Raw genomic sequence first — 17,224 nt, forward strand, 5'->3', positions numbered from 1 at the left:
CTGGAGGTCTTCTATAGACAAAAGAAGACCTCTAGAGGCCTTCTATAGACAAAAGAAGGCTTCTAGAGACCTTCTATAGACAAAAGAAGACCTCTGGAGGCCTTCTTTAGACAAAGGAAGACCTCTTTAGGTCTTCAATAGACGAAAGAAGACCACTTGAGGTTTTTGTAGACAACAGAAACCCTCCTGATGTGTTCTATAGACAAAAGAATACCTCCTGAAGTTTTCTATAGACAAAGTAAGATCTCTTTTGGTCTTCTATAGACAACATAAGTCGCCTTGAGGTCTTCTATAGAAAACAGAAGACATTTGTAATATATTTTATAGATAAAAAAGAGGTCCTCTTGAGGTCCTCTATAGACAACAGGGTCATTATCAGGAAAAGTATGGGCTTGCCCCTGAAAAAAAATTACCATCGTAATAGTTGTCGCAAGCAGCAATTGTACCATTGCGAACATTTTTAAACTTTTTGTGTTACCCTAAGGAGTGGAACAATTTAGTCCATATTCGAACCTGATATATGTCTGGAAGAAATATTATGATGTACAAAGCTTGGACCAAATCTGTTTGCTAAAATTTTGAACTTGTGTGGACCGATGCAGTCTAAGCTTGGACAAAATATTACGAGGCGCAAATCGGTACCTACTGCTTTCAGGTATTTAAAAAATTTGAGGTTAAATCGGCTATAATTTTGACTACGAAATCTCCCTCCAAAAATGGTCGACATAACACCATGTTTGGTAGGATCTTTAATGAAAGACATGCTTAAATTAAAAAAAAAGACTGTGACGTACGCAGATGGCGGACAAATTCAAAATCACTGTGCAACAGTCAAAAGATCCAACTTAATTGTAATGGGTGTTATTCTGAACAAAAATTCCTCGTGAGTTTTGTCCTTCCGCCAATTACCCAATGAGAATATTGCTATGGAATAGATAATTTCGAACGTGTAGTCGGCTACAAATTAACACAGAGGTGAAAATGTTAAATTCGAGCCGAAGATCGGTTTTTATTTGAATGAATTAAGCTTCCCATTTCTATAACCCAAAAACGGAGAGCGGCATTTTCTTTGATTTGTGGTTTATGACCAACGCAAGCGATTTTATGTCATCCAAAATTAAATCAAGACCTAAGACTTATTCGGTAATTCAATTTAACGTAACGTAAAGTAATTTTCCTGTCTCGAGTAATTGTTATTTTGACGATTTCCTTTTGTCTTATTTCGTACTGATCAGTCTGTAAGAAGCAGTGTAAGTTTGTTACTCAACACGTTCAGTGTTTAATTAAGGAAATTAATTCCTATCTTTTATTTTTAGCTTAAGTTTCTTTTTTCCTTTAAACCCCACAGTACATCCTCTCTTTACAGATGTCATTCTTAATTATAATCTCAATGCATTTCTGTTCTACAATCCCTACATTGGGTCGTACAAAATATCTCACACCCTCCCTCAACGCATTCCATTTTGTTGTCTGCTTTCTTTATAAAACAAAAAGAATAAAAACGATTTGATGGCAAAATCTTGTCTGATTCGTTTGAGTATCATTTTTCAGTTTATTAATGTAAAGTCCCGGAGTACGAGTATAGAGGTCGGTGTTCGACAGAAATGTGGAAATTAAAAGTCATTCATAAACATTTACATATGTATGTTGTACAATGTACATACATATGTACGAACTCTTAAACATCACTTTTGTTCTCATTTTCATTATGCGTTGGGCGCCATTATAATTTCGTATGGAGGGGAGATTTTTTTAATTGAAATCCAGGCGACATAAATACACCAGCTTAATAACCGTTATATCCGGCAAGAGAAGATTTTCTAAAGAAATTGCAATTTGCAGCGTTCCGCATAGACAATGAGAGACGGTGGGAGAATGAAAAGAGCGATTAAATTAATTTCCGGCTTAGAAGGGAAAATGAACAAGTAAAAAAGCGTTAAGTTCGGCCGGGCCGAACTTTTCATACCCTCCACCATAAAATATTTTGAACTAAAATGGAATAATTAGTTTTCATTCCTGTCCCCAACTTTAAGTGGGTACGTTAAAATGTCAGATAATGTACATAAAATGCTTCATTCGGGAGGCCCTTTTTATGGTGCCTATATCTAACTATGTATGTAGACAATTTTTGGTGGGCTAGAAATTAGGAGCTGCCGTTATATAGTGGTTATTATAAAACATGGACCTACGTTGACAGTTTTTGATGGGAGCCTTTAATGTCAAATAACTCCTAATTCGGTTAAAAATTGTAGCTAGAATCCTCAAAATACCGAAAATCGGTACATAACGTGGGAACTTCAAATGTCATTAACAGCTAGTTTGGGGGTATGTGGGCTATACGAAAATATGAACTTAAATGAACAATTTTTGTTGCAGAATTTTTGTTGGATTTTAAATTTCAAATTACAAAAAGTTCGTCCAAAAAATAAAGCTAAGGTACGGAAAATCGGGAGGTTTGTTTTGGGGCTATACCAAAACATGGACCTACGTCCGGTTAAACATTTTAAGTAAAATCCTCAAAGTACCGAAAATCGGGAAGTATCGTTATATTGGGGCTATGTTGAAAATTGTTGATGCAGATGTGGGGTGACCACTACAACCTTCAAATGTCAAATTCTAAGTGTAATTTCGGTTAAAAATTGTAGCTAAAATTGCCAAATTATTGAAATTGGGAGGTACCGTTATATGGGAGCTATATCCGAACATGGAGTTATGTTGACAATTTTTGATGGAGAGGTGTTCTGACCACTAAGAAATTCAAATGTCAAATTACTGCTAGTTCGGTTTAGTATTGTAGCTAAAATCATCAAATTACTGAAAATCGGGAGGTACCGTTATATGGGGGCTTTATCAGTACATCGACGTTTCTTGACAATTTTTGGTGGAGAGGTGTGGTGACCACTAAGAATTTCAACTGTCAAATGTTCAAATTACAGATATTTCGGTAAAACTTGTAGGTAAAATTCTCAAAATACCGAAAATCGGGAGGTACCGTTGTATGGGGCTATACCAAAACATGGACCTACGTTCATAATTATTTCGAATATAAGTCACTAAGAACCCTAAATATGAAATTATAGCTAATTCGGTCTAGAAATGTGAATTTAAACGTCAAAATACCTAAAATCGTGCGGTAACGTTATATGGGGGCTATTCTAAAACATGGACCTATGTCTACTAGTTATTTAAGATTATTGACATTTAAGAACCCTAAATGTCAATTTATAGCTAAATCGGTCTGAAAATGTAACTAAAAACGTCAAAATGCCATAAATCGAGGGTACCGTTATATGGGGGCTATACCAAAACGTGGACCTATGTCCACAATTTTTGTTATATAAGTTTATTGACACTTAAGAACCCTAAATGTCAATTTATAGCTAAATCGGTCTGAAAATGTAGCTAAAAACAGCAAAATACCGTAAATCGGGGGGTACCGTTATATGGGGGCTATACCAAAACGTGGACCGATGTCCACAACTTTTGTTATATAAATTTATTGACACTTAAGAACCCTAAATGTCAAATTATAGCTAAATCGGTCTGAAAATGTAGCTAAAAACGGCAAAATACCGTAAATCGGGGGGTACCGTTATATGGGGGCTATACCAAAACGTGGACCGATGTCCATAACTTTTGTTATATAAATTTATTGACACTTAAAAACCCTAAATGTCAAATTATAGCTAAATCGGTCTTAAAATGTAGCTAAAAACAGCAAAATACCGTAAATCGGGGGGTACCGTTATATGGGGGCTATACCAAAACGTGGACCGATGTCCATAACTTTTGTTATATAAATTTATTGACACTTAAAAACCCTAAATGTCAAATTATAGCTAAATCGGTCTTAAAATGTAGCTAAAAACAGCAAAATACCGTAAATCGGGGGGTACCGTTATATGGGGGCTATACCAAAACATGGACCGATGTCCACAACTTTTGTTATATAAATTTATTGACACTTTAGAACCTTAAATGTCAAATTATAGCTAAATCGGTCTGAAAATGTAGCTAAAAACGGCAAAATATCGTATATCGGGGGGTACCGTTATATGGGGGCTATACCAAAGCGTGGACCTATGTCCACAACTTTTGTTATATAAGTTTATTGACACTTAAGAACCCTAAATGTCAAATTATAGCTAAATCGGTCTGAAAATGTAGCTAAAAACGGCAAAATACCGTAAATCGGGGGGTACCGTTATATGGGGGCTATACCAAAACGTGGACCGATGTCCACAACTTTTGTTATATAAATTTATTGACACTTAAGAACCCTAAATGTCAAATTATAGCTAAATCGGTCTGAAAATGTAGCTAAAAACGGCAAAATGCCGTAAATCGGGGGGTACCGTTATATGGGGGCTATACCAAAACGTGGACCGATGTCCATAACTTTTGTTATATAAATTTATTGACACCTAAAAACCCTAAATGTCAAATTATAGCTAAATCGGTCTTAAAATGTAGCTAAAAACAGCAAAATACCGTAAATCGGAGGGTACCGTTATATGGGGGCTATACCAAAACGTGGACCGATGTCCACAACTTTTGTTATATAAATTTATTGACACTTTAGAACCTTAAATGTCAAATTATAGCTAAATCGGTCTGAAAATGTAGCTAAAAACGGCAAAATACCGTAAATCGGGGGGTACCGTTATATGGGGGCTATACCAAAACGTGGACCGATATAGCCCATCATCGAACTTGACCTGCCTGCAAACAAAAGACGTATTTTCCCAAAATTTCAGCGTTCTATCTCCATTTTTGTGGATGCTAGAGTGATTACCACAGACGGACGGACGGACGGACGTGCACCAATCGACTCAGAATTTTACCCTGATCAAGAATATATATACTTTATAGGGTCGCAAATGAGTGTTTCAATGCGTTACAAACGGAAAAACAAACTTAATATACCCTCCATACTATGGTGGAGGGTATAAAAAGTTGTTGAGAATATCTATGCCATGACAACATAGTTGGAAATTTAATAAAATTTTAGGAATCCGTGGAGGTGAATCTTTATGGCTCCTAAAATATCTAATATGTACCTAGTTCAATCATGAGAACGAACAAATCATGGGTATTGGATGTTGGCTTCTTAAAAAGTAATGAAAAATACGTCCAGAAGTTGACGAACCCCACAGAACAAGGACAAGTAAACCAAAAAATTTTGTAACTGCCCCCATATGGTCAGAAAAGGTCCAAACATCTAACAAACTTCGCGTTCAAAAGAACAAGAAACGAGATGTACAGGGAGTCAGAATGAAATCAAAAATTTTTACTACAGTAACACCAAACTGATGGCCTTTAGAAGCAAACAAGGAAATCTGGCAACAGCCATAGAAAGCAGCGTGCTAGGTATAGAAAGAACAAAATAAGGGTACTTAACCGGGTGAAACCGAAAAACGATTTCGGAAATTCATGTCGATAAAATCAATGAGAACATGTGTGACAATTATTAATTTTGGTTTAGGTTCGTCCGGCACAGAATCTATTCTAGAAAATTATCTTGAGTACATGAAGTCCAGCCATCAGCATTCTTTCTAATATGAGGGAACCTACATTTTTAGGGACAAGCAATTTGTCTACTATGACAATAATGAGGAGACCAACTGCTAATCCCACGATGTTTGGTTCTATGCAACGGATTGACTGGGAGCAGAAGCCTGCTTCGAGCTCTGAAGGGACATGAATCTGGGAATGGGTGCACTTCCGAGTGTGCTCTGGGTATAGCCACCTCCAGGACTACGTCGATTGGAGTATGCTGCTGCTCAAGCACATCTTCCAGCGTGTCTCGAACTTCGTCGTCAGAATACGAGACCCCCCCGCAACAACAACAAACGCAGCACCTTACCCCACTTCTTGTCATTCAGCCCCTGGGAATGCATCCACAACAAAATCAGCGAAATTTCAGATTTTATGAGCCGAAGAAACATCATGGTCGGCACGAGAAACGAAGCTCAGCATTAACCGTAGCATGCAACCTTCCTATGGTTACAACGTTTTGCGGAAGGATCGCACAAGAAGTGGATGAGGGGGATTTGCCTTCTTTATATTCCTGTCTGTCCAGTACATACCTCGCTTGAGCTTGACTCTAGTGGCATATATGGGGATAGCAGTAATCAGATGTGCATTGTGAATAGTTGCGCCCTGCGTTAACACGCTTTTAGCCTTCTGGTGCTAGGGGACTTCAATTCTCATCATCAGCTTTCGCATTTTGTGCTAAGCAATTACCAGAAGGGTACTGCGTTAGCCGAGTAACTTGATTCTGCACGATAAACGAAAACGCTCCTAAGAGGGATAAGATGAGATAGCCATAGTTCACCAAACATCACTATTGTGACACAGGGTCTGATAAATGGCATGACCTGGCAACCAGATACTTCCCTTGGCTCACACCACCTCCCTATCATCGTCTCCGTTAACAGACTAGCCGACTTCATAACATCTAACCGCCGTACTTTTCTTAACCATGGTAAAGCTGATTGCCAAGGTTTCAGAGAATTTAAACCGCTTCAGAGAGCTACCAATTCCACAGATCCTCGAGACATCACCATTGTGGCACACGGTCTGATAAATGATATGGCCTGGCAAGAGTCATTACCCTTGGTTCACACCACCTCCCCATCATCGTCTCCGTTAACAGACAAGCCGACTTCATAACATCTAACCGCCGTACTTCTCTGAACCATTGTAAAGCTGATTGGCAAGGTTTCAGATAATTTACCGATCACCTCTTCAGAGAGCTGCCAATTCCCCAGATCCTCGTATAGCTGAGAGAATTTTCAGGGACATCATCACTGCTGTGGCCGCTCGCTACATACCTACTAATCAAATTCCGAAAATTAAACCAATTTTCTCAAAAGAGCCTACGCTTCAGCTGCCAAGTCCCTCAAATCCTCGGATAGCTGAGGGAATTTTTCTGGACATCACATGACAGCTGCCGCCGTTTGCTACATATATGTTGTTCGAATACCCGAAATATGACCAAATTTCCTAGCAGAAGCGACGGGATTATCAAATAAGAAAGATTATCGTACGGACCCCGAAGATCCATGAGTTAGGGAACTTACGCTAGAAGTCATTAGGCGATTTCACCTACTCACATGTTGGCTTTTAGAGTAAGTAAGCGAAAAAAGTGGCTAGATCACCTAAAGCAATACCATATTGGTACAGGATTAAATAAATTGTGGATAACGGTTAAATCATTCTCGAAGCCGGAACGCGAAATCATCTAATGCGTTGGACCCATACGGAATCTCAATGGTAATGCTTAAGCAGCAGGATTAACCCGGAGTTGAGTATTTAACAAGTGTCCTCAATCTATCGTTAGCCACTCATATTGTACCAGAGGCCTGGAAAGTTGGTGAAAGAGGTGAATCGTACATGCCCCTCTCCCTCTTTTCGAAAGTAGCGAAGATTCTAGATCCCCATTGTTAGAAGCAGTTTCCCAGTTGCCCAACATCAGCATGGATTCCGGAAAATGCACACCATCACAACAGGATTATACGCCATATTCGCACATATCAGTCGAGGACTGCACCAGAACAGTCGTGGTGGCTCTTGACCTATCAAAGGCCTTCCATGCCAACAACCATGCCAAGCTGTTCGAGGAAATAGAGAAGTCTAACCTCCAGGCGTGTTTGATACCTTGGATAATCAACTATATGTGCGGTAGGCAGTCGTTTGTGAAATTCAAAAATAAGAAGTGAAATAAGGAGTTCCCCAATGTGAGATGATACGTCCGGCACTGTCTAACATCTAATAATTGTTCCACAAACATCCCAGAAGGGACAAGGGAGACTTCTCTCATATCAATGAGTGCACCCCGATTCATATTAACTCAATGATATGGGACCTACTGTTTATCGCCGAGTCGGAACGGCGTGTCTTAGACACCACTTGTAGAGAAGATTTACATGACTGAAATACTCAGAAAATGTCGCCAACATTACTCAGGGGTATTTTTGCCACCGCTGAAATGATGATGTACGCAGTTTATTCTACGATCTCCAACTTCGTCATCGGAATACCGGACACACCCTCAGTCCCCCAACAACAACAAATGCAGGTTGGGGAGGCGGGGTGATATATCTGGAACTGTTTAACCTCTACCTTTCAGAAATAGCACTCCCCCCAGTCAGCATAGAGATTCGAATGTATGCGAATGATTGTACGATCTTTGCGTCAAGTCCTATCGTCAATGACGTATGTGATATGTTAAATATCTACTTAGTGCAGTTAATCCATATCAGGAATATGATAATATCCACCGATAAATTCACTGCCACACTGTTCACCACCTACACGGCTGAAATGATGCTCCACCTGAACATATTGTTCGATGGTGTCCTCGATTCCTATCACTATCGATTCCATGATATTGAGTGTAGGTTAGGATTAGGATTTCCAAAGGTTGGAGATCCAGGATGACGTTTAAAGCAGCTTGAGAAGTGCTTTTAATCGATCCGGTAATCAGCAGTGAGACGGTATTGAGTGTAACGTTTGATAGCATGTTTAAGTCGTCCGCCATGCCACACCTATGTACATATTTGCGGCAAGATCAGAAGTAGGAACAAGGTTCTCAAGTAGTTGTCCGGTAGCACTTGGGGTGCTGACAATGAAACCTTGTTGACCCTTTATAAACCAATAGGCCGGTCTGTGGTAAGCTATGTGGCGCCAGTATGGTATGTAAATGTTAGTGCTATGCAGTGGAAGAATATTTAAACCTGTCTGAATGCCGACCTGAGGCTTATCATGCACATCAGAAGAGATCTTTATGATCTGGAGAGAGAGGTCTAAAGGTATAAGCGAGAACCTCTAGGTCAATGAGACTATCGAACAGGCTTGAATTGCATTCACACTGATGCAGTTACGCCAGGAATACTAAGGCACCGTGTGAATGTCGTACTCGGAGACCATAAATAATTTGATCAGGCCAATTATTTGATCAGAGCACTATGTTCTAGAAATAATAGAAAGTAGAAAATGATTTTTTTGAAAGTGAAAATTGGAATGATGCTTTTTTAGACAAAATTGTCAAGTTTACTAAAACGGAAATCTATTATTTGAGCAAACAAAAGCCAAGAAGACAATACACTTGGGATAGGCTTTTGTTGGCGCGATTAGGTTGTTCCCAAAACCAATAATCAATTTCAATTCAAACTTTTTTGAATTTACACAACAATAAAGATCGGGAAAACAAAAGGCCCAAACGATGAAACAATCATTGACAATTGGAGCGGATATTGCTGCATTTGTTTATTTAAACAAATTTTTCAAACCACCACAAGGTCACACAATACCACCCCTAATTACATTATATTAGATACTTGTACATGTCGGAGCTATTAAACTAATCAATTTTCATTTGTTTTTCGTCTATTTTCAGCTGTCATCAGTGAAATGGGAAAGCGTAAAAAATTGAAATCTCGCAATAGCACAACACTGCCAGCATCAATTCTAAATAGCAGCATTGGAAGTGGCGGTTATACAAAAGACCACTTGGATGCATGGCTGGAGACATGTCTGAAAGATGCCTCTGCAACACAGCTTTCATCATCATCGGAATTTTTAGATTATAATCCAACGGTAAAGACGAGCACATCTAATTCTGCAAATAATTTAAATCAGAAGAATCTCCTCTCCCAGCAGCAGCAGCAGACGCAGCAACAACAACAATCGCCAGTTTTTAATATGACCAATATGGCTCAGCAACAGCATCAACAACAAGCTATGAATTCACAACAGCAACAACAACAACAATTCGCCATGCGTACATCTTCAAATCCCCTTAGCAATAATCTGTCAAATAGCAATAGTTATAATTTCCCATTCAGTCAAGGATTTCAGAGGGTAAGTGTGACTTGAGAGAGGGGTGGGCGAGCGGGTACAATGTGTAGTTGAATCTCGAATATTTGTTTTATTTTCATTATTTTTTTTTTAATTTTTCTCGAGACCATGTGACTTCAAGCAAGAATTTATAGACAGTTTCTGAAAGAAAGTGTGCTTCTATAGACCCCTTCGCAAAGAACGGGTGCTTCTTAGACCCTTTCGGAAAAAAGGGTGCTTCTATAGACCCTTTCGGAAAAAAGGGTGCTTCTATAGACCATTTCAGAAAGAAAGGGTGATTCTATAGACCTTTTCCGAAAGAATGGGTGCTCCCATAGACCCTTTCGTAAAGAAAGGGTGCTTCTAAAAACCCTTTCTGAAAGAATGAGTGCTTCTATAAACCCTGTCTGAAAGAATGGGTGCTTCTATAGACCCTTTCGGAAAGATAGGGTGCTTCTGTAACCCTTTCGGAAAGAAAGGGTCCTTCTACAGACCTTTTCGGAAAGAAAGGGTGCTACTATATACCCTTTCGGAAAGAAAGGGTTCTTCTATAGACGCTTTCGGAAAGAAAGGGTCCTTCTACAGACTCTTTCTGAAAGAAAGGGTGCTTCTATAGACCCTTTCGGAAAGATAGGGTGCTTCTATAGACCCTTCCTGAAAGAAAGGGTGCTTCTATAGACCATCTCTGAAAGAAAGGGTGCTTCAAAAAGGTGCTTCTATAGAAAGAAAGGGTGCTTCAAAAAGGTGCTTCTATAGAAAGAAAGGGTGCTTCTATAGATCTTTTCGTAAAGAAAGGGTACATCTATAGATCCTTTCGTAAAGAAAGGGTACATCTATAGATCCTTTCGTAAAGAAAGGGTACATCTATAGACTTTTTCGGAAAGAAGGGATGCTGCTATAGACCCTTTCGGAAAGAAAGGGTGCAACTATAGATCCTTTCGGAAATTAAGGGTGATTCTATAGACCTTTTCGGAAAGAAAGGGGGCTTCTATAGACCCTTTCGAAAAGAACAGGTGCTTCTATAGACCCTTTCGAAAAGAACAGGTGCTTCTATAGACCCTTTCGAAAAGAAAAGGTGCTTCTATAGACGCCATCGGAAAGAAAGGGTCATTCTACAGACCCTTTCAGAAAGAAAGGGTCCTTCTACAGACCCTTTCTGAAACAAAGGGCGGTTCTATAGACGCTTTCGGAAAGAAAGGGTTCTTCTATAGACCCTTTCGAAAAATGGGTGCTTCTATATACCCTTTCGGAAAAAGAGGTGCCTCTATAAACCCTTTCGGTTAGAAGGGGTGCTTTTCTAAACCCTTTCGGTGAGAAAGGGTGCTTCTATAGACCGTTTCGGTAAAAAGGGTGCTACAATATACCCTTTCTGAAAGAAAGGGCGCTTCTATAGACCCTTTCGGAAAGAACGGCTTCTTCTATAGAGCCTTTCGATAAGAAAGGGTGTTTCTATTGACCCTTTCGGAAAGAAAGGGTGCTTCTATGGACCCTTTGGGAAAGAAAGGGTGCTTCTGTAGACCGTTTCGGTAAAAAGGGTGCTTCTGTAGACCCTTTCGGTAAAAAGGGTGCTTCTATGGACCCTTTCGGAAAGAAAGGGTGCTTCTATGGACCCTTTCGGAAAGAAAGGGTGCTTCTACGGACCCTTTCGGAAAGAAATGGTGCTTCTATTGTAAGAAATTGTGCTTCTATAGAACCTTTCTCAAAGAAAGGCTGCTTCTATAGACCCTTTCTATACACCGTTTAGGAAAGAAAGGGTGTTTCTATAGACCCTTTCGGAAAGATAGGGTGCTTCTATAGACCCTTTCGGAAAGGAAGGGCGCTTTATTGCCCCTTTCGAAAAGGAAGGGCGCTTTATTGCCCCTTTCGGAAAGAAAGGACGCTGCTATAGCCCTTTTCGGGGTGCTCTGGTGCACCAGGATGTCTAGTACAGTCCTATCTCGCTTGAGCTTGACTCTAGTGATGAATACATGGAATTTGTGGGGTAACAGTAAAGTGTAGTACTGCAAAGGTTGACTTACTTAATGTGTACGTACCGCCGATACATAGTTGTGTGTTATATGCCCGACATTAGTTCGGAGGACAATAAACGTCTGGCATTCCGTACTAGGCAATGACCTGAGGGGTACGGCACTGGCCCCGCAAATTAATAGTTCCATCTTTTGCACTGTGAACGATGATAAGAGGAGATTGCACAGTTGTAAGCTATGCGGTGTCAGCGTGGTATGCAAATGTTAGTACTACGTATTGATAGAATATTCAAACCTGTTAGAAGAACTGCAACAGGGCAACTCGTGAAGATGGCCCACTGGTCTCATGAGGAGGACCAGTGGGCCATCTTCACGAGGAGACAACATCCGGTACTGGATGTTGTCGATGAAGTACCTGCTTGGGTGTTACATCCATGACCACACCAATCACGATCCAGTGGACAGGCTTCCCCCGCCCATCCTCGCCAGGCGAGATCTTCATTATCTAAAGAGGGAGAGAGATCCAAAGATACAAGCGAGAACATCTACATCAACGAGCCTATCAGGTAGGCTTGGATAGCATTCACAATAATGCATTCGCGCAGGCAGTACGGAGATATTGTGTGAATGACATACATGGAGACCACCGTCCGCAGTTTCCAAATCAAAAACGAATTGTTTGATCCCAGATAAGATCCGGACGATGCAGCCGCCTCAATTTTTATTGGGACCGACTTGATGCCACGATACCCAACACATGCCCGTCATGGATTGGGACCACATTACATTCATGCATTTGTTTAGCTACCCAGCTAACCCCATTCACCTGACTTTTGGTTCTTTATGGATGAACCGGATTACTGAAATGATACTGGAACTAACCTATTTGCGTTGATACAACAACAATAAACTGGTTTATAGCTCGGTTACACTAGAGCTTTTTGCCGGGTTAAACCACTTCCTGAGGATTTATTTGACATTTGCGCTATGGATTTGACATTTGAAACCCAAACCCACTGGATTAATCCGGTTAAGTGTATCCGGGGTATTACTTCATATAAGTATAACACCACCACCTATAATCAAGATTCAATTATATCTAAACCCTCTTACCCAAATTTTTGTAGCAACCTAAAACCTCCAACAATTCTCATCTTTTGCATAACAAATTCCAGCCCATGCCAAACTTTATGAAACCTTCCTCGATGAATGCCTTCAACAATCGTTACTCCATGATGTTTCCATCGATGATGCCAGGCGGTGGTGGTTATTATCCACAAAATGATGGTTCACAAGATTTTGCCAGTCTACCACCCATGGTGAATATTATGGGAGGCGGTGGCGGCAGTGGTGGCAATTCTTCCGAACATGAAAATAATTCCACAGATGTTTTAGATGGTAGTGCCAGTAATCCCAACATCAGTCGAGGGTAAGCAAATCATATATTAATGCAAATAATTCTCATAAACATCAAAATGTATGTTCTCAGTTTCAGATTTAGTGATCCATGTCTATTGAATCCCTCGGATAATGATTCCAAAATGAGTGGACAAAATACACCCGATCGTCGTAATAATTTGCCCAGTGATATGGATCAAAATAATAAATTCTTTAATGTTTTGATGGAACAAATCCAACTGCTGCATGAGACAAATAGCAAAATATGCCGTGACCTGCATGAGGCCAAAGGTAAGTGTGGCGGGATGGGGGGAAACTATTTAGTTGATGTGTATCTCTCTCATTTAATCACTCACATGCCTAGTTATTATGGGATATATCCCATATCCAAATTAAATATATTTTTCAGATTCTGTAGAGATATTTTCTTTATAAGTTTCGGACAACATTGGAGGATTTTAATTCAGGAAAGACCTATTGGTCATGTACAAACAGACATTCTGGCCTTCTTAACTGAAATATCTGGAATCTATAAGAATATTATGTGCCCTTCTTCATGTAGACCTTGTGGCCTTTTAAAGAACACCTTCTTCCGTTTTCTATAACAAGACCTTTTGGTCTTCTATAAGAAGACCTTTTTTGTTTAGATCTTCCACAAGATCTTCCATAAGAAGACCTTTTGATCTTCTATAAGGCCTTTTTTGCTTTCTATAGGAAGACCTTTAGGTCTTCCATAACAAGAACTTTTGGTCTTCTATAAGAAAACTTTTTGGTATACTTTAACAAGACCTTTCGATCTTTTAAAATATGGTATTTGAGTCTTCTAAAAAAAGACATTTTAGTTTCCTATAAGAAGACCCATTTCTATAAGAACGCCTTTTGATCTTGTAAAAGAAGTCCTCTTGTTCATCTGAAACAAGACATTTTAGTCTTCTTTAAGAAGATCTTTTGGTCTTCTATAAAAAGATATTTTAGACTGCTATGAGAAGACCTTTTGGTCTTCTATAAAAATACATTTTGGTCATCCAGGTAAAAACCTTTATAAGAATCTTCTATTAACATATATCCTGGTCTACAGGGCGAAGGCCTTCTGTGGCTTCGATAAAGATGGCATTTTCTAAAAGTTCTCATTAGCTTTCTACAAGAAAAACTTTTGGTCTTCTATAAGAAGACATTTGTGTCTTTTATAAGAATATTATTTCGTCTTATATGTGAAGACCTTTTGGACATCTATGAGGAGACATTAGCTTTGTTCCAGAACTAAAAAGTTTTTACAATTTTTACGACTTTTACACATTTTACCCGAAACCCCGTTCCCGTACACAAAAAAGTTGTAAAATGTTCACTTCTCTTTAAGCAAAAATGGCGCTGAATGACGCTCTCTTTAAAAACTTTTTACTCGACAAATTTGAGCGTGTAAAAAATAGTAACATGGATGCCGGCGTCTGATTGGCTGGTACACCGACTTTGACATTTGTTCCAGCTATTTTGACGTTTTTTCCATTTTTGCGTTCCCTAACTTTTTGAAAAAAACTTTTGTGTGGCAACAAAAGAGAGAACTCTTTCTCTGTTTCACGAGTTTTACTATTAAAAAGTACGGGAACAAAGCTATTTTGGTCATAAATCTCATATTTTGGTCTTCTATGAGTAGACTTTTGGGGTTTCTATGTGGATAAAATTTTGTCTCCTTGAGGTAGACGTTCGGATCGTCTAATGAGAACATTTTTTGTCCTTCAAAAAGAAGACCTTCTGATACCCTATAATACAATCACACGGTGTTTCCCACACGTTTTCAACCCCACACGTAGCTCTAACATTTGCATACCAAGCTGGCGCCACATAACTTGCCACAGACCGGTAAGAGGTCTGCGACATGAGGATCTTGTTCCTGCTTCTGATCTTAGGAAATAGCTGTGCCTCGCGCACACGACTTAAACATGCTATCGAACGTTACACCCAATATTTTGGGGTAGTTAATGGTCGAAAATAGGACACCATCGATCAATATGTGCATGGGAAGCCCGGGAAGTGCCTCTAGAATCTTAGCTATTGGCTGGCATTCTTACTTGACTTCAGTAGCGGGACCAAACTTCAAACTTTCCATGGATGAGTAACGATAATTTGAGGACACTTGTAAAATACTCAACTCCGGTTTAATCCTGCTGCTTAAGCATTCGCAGTGATATTCCGTGTGTCCCCAAAGCTTTGGATGATTTCGCGTTTTGAATGACATCTGCAACATAGCTTATCGTAAATTGTGGTAGTACCTTCTAGACTGAGAGGGCTCTTATGTACCATAGCACTCTACTCTTTGCCCTATCACTCTCGGGGTGCTCTAGAAACTGCCGGTTAAAAAACCTCTTCGGATATATAACTGCTACGCCGTATAAACAGCTTTCATTTAAAGTTAGTAAAGGCCCACCGCACACGCTAATTTGCTGGTCCCGCCACCTCTTCAGGAAAATTTAGTCTGAACATCGGGTATTCGATCAGTAGGTATTTAGCGAGCGGCTGTAGCTGTGATGATGCAAGCAAAATTTCCTCAGCTACCTTGCCAATCAGCTTTTCCATGGCTCAGGAAATTACGGCGTTCAGAGGTTATGAAATCGGGTGGTATTTTTACAGGGACGATGATAGGAAGGTGGTCCAATCCAAGGGAAATTACGGGTTGCCAGGATACGCCATATATCAGGTCTGGTGCCACAATGGTGATATGTGGCGAGCTGTGGTAATCTCCTCTAAGAGTGTATTCAGCAACTATGCATAGGCGGTACGTACACATTAAGCAAGTCTACCTCGACAGTACGACACTTTACTGTTACCCCATAAATTGTATGTATTGACCACTAGAGTCAATCCCAAGCGAGATAGGTCTGTACTGGACAGACTGGTGTACAACCGATCTAAGTCTTCCTACCCCGCTTCTTGTACACGATCCTTGTAACAATCGCAAGGTTGCAAGTTACAGCTGATGGTGATCTTTGTTTCCTGGATTGCGGCAACCATGATGTTTCTCAAAAGCTCTAAGATATCCGATTTCCGAAAGGCTCTATAGAAGCGCCCGTTCTTTTCGAAAGGGTCTATAAAATCAGCCTTTCTTTCCGAAAGTGTCTATAGAAACGCCCGTTCTTTCCGAAAGGGTCTATAGAAACACCCGTTTTTTCCGAAAGGGTCTATAGAAGCACCCTATCTTTCCGAAAGGGTCTATAGAAGCACCGTTTTTTTCCGAAAGGGTTTATAGAAGCACCGTTTCTTTCCGAAAGGGTCTATAGAAGCACCCTTTCTTTCCGAAAGGGTCTATAGAAGCACCGTTTCTTTCGGAAAGGGTCTATAGAAGCACCCTTTCTTTCGGAAAGGGTCTATAGAAGCACCCTTTCTTTGCGAAATTGTCTATAGAAGCACCCTTTCTTTGCGAAATTGTCTATAGAAGCACCCTTTCTTTCCGAAAGGGTCTATAGAAGCACCCTATCTTTCCGAAAGGGTTTATAGAAGCACCGTTTCTTTCCGAAAGGGTCTATAGAAGCACCCTTTCTTTCCGAAAGGATCTATAGAAGCACCCATTCTTTCCGAAAGGGTCTATAGAAGCACCCTTTCTTTCCGAAAGGGTCTATAGAAGCACCCTTTCTTTCCGAAAGGGTCTATAGAAGCACTCTTTCTTTCCGAAAGGGTCTATAGAAGCGACCTTTCTTTCCGAAAGGGTCTATAGAAGCACCCTTTCTTTCCGAAAGGGTCTATAGAAGCACCCTTTCTTTCCGAAAGGGTCTATAGAAGCTCCCTTTCTTTCTGAAAGGGTCTATAGGAACACCCTTTCTTTCCGAAAGGGTCTATAGAAGTACCCTTTCTTTCCGAAAGAGTCTATAGAAGCACCCTTTCTTTCCGAAAGAGTCTATAGGAGCACCCTTTCTTTTCGAAAGGGTCTGTAGAAGCATCCTTTCTTTCCGAAAAGGTCTATAGAAGCACCCTTTCTTTCTGAAAGGGTCTGTAGAAGCACCCTTTCTTTCCGAAAGGGTCTATAG

General features: G+C 40.0%; 1 protein-coding gene across 46 annotated transcripts in view; it reads left to right on the top strand.

Annotated features, from left to right (window-relative positions):
• Cyp304a1 (Probable cytochrome P450 304a1) overlaps nucleotides 1-17,224 on the top strand; it is a 162,199-nt gene that overhangs the window by 99,862 nt on the left and 45,113 nt on the right. For 18 of the 46 annotated variants that reach the window (XM_073959502.1, XM_073959499.1, XM_073959514.1 and 15 more), the window contains 3 exons: nucleotides 9,404-9,867; nucleotides 12,986-13,239; nucleotides 13,300-13,499. In XM_073959502.1, the coding sequence (XP_073815603.1) occupies nucleotides 9,404-9,867; nucleotides 12,986-13,239; nucleotides 13,300-13,499 (918 nt within the window). Of the gene's footprint in view, nucleotides 1-9,042; nucleotides 9,306-9,403; nucleotides 9,868-12,985; nucleotides 13,240-13,299; nucleotides 13,500-17,224 lie in introns of those variants that run through there. The other 28 variants (XM_073959506.1, XM_073959523.1, XM_073959524.1 and 25 more) reach the window with 5 other exon arrangements.

The sequence above is a fragment of the Musca autumnalis genome, unplaced genomic scaffold (genome assembly GCF_047663935.1).
Source record: "Musca autumnalis isolate F117 unplaced genomic scaffold, ASM4766393v1 scaffold_1, whole genome shotgun sequence".
In the NCBI taxonomy this organism is placed as follows: Eukaryota; Metazoa; Arthropoda; class Insecta; order Diptera; family Muscidae; genus Musca; species Musca autumnalis.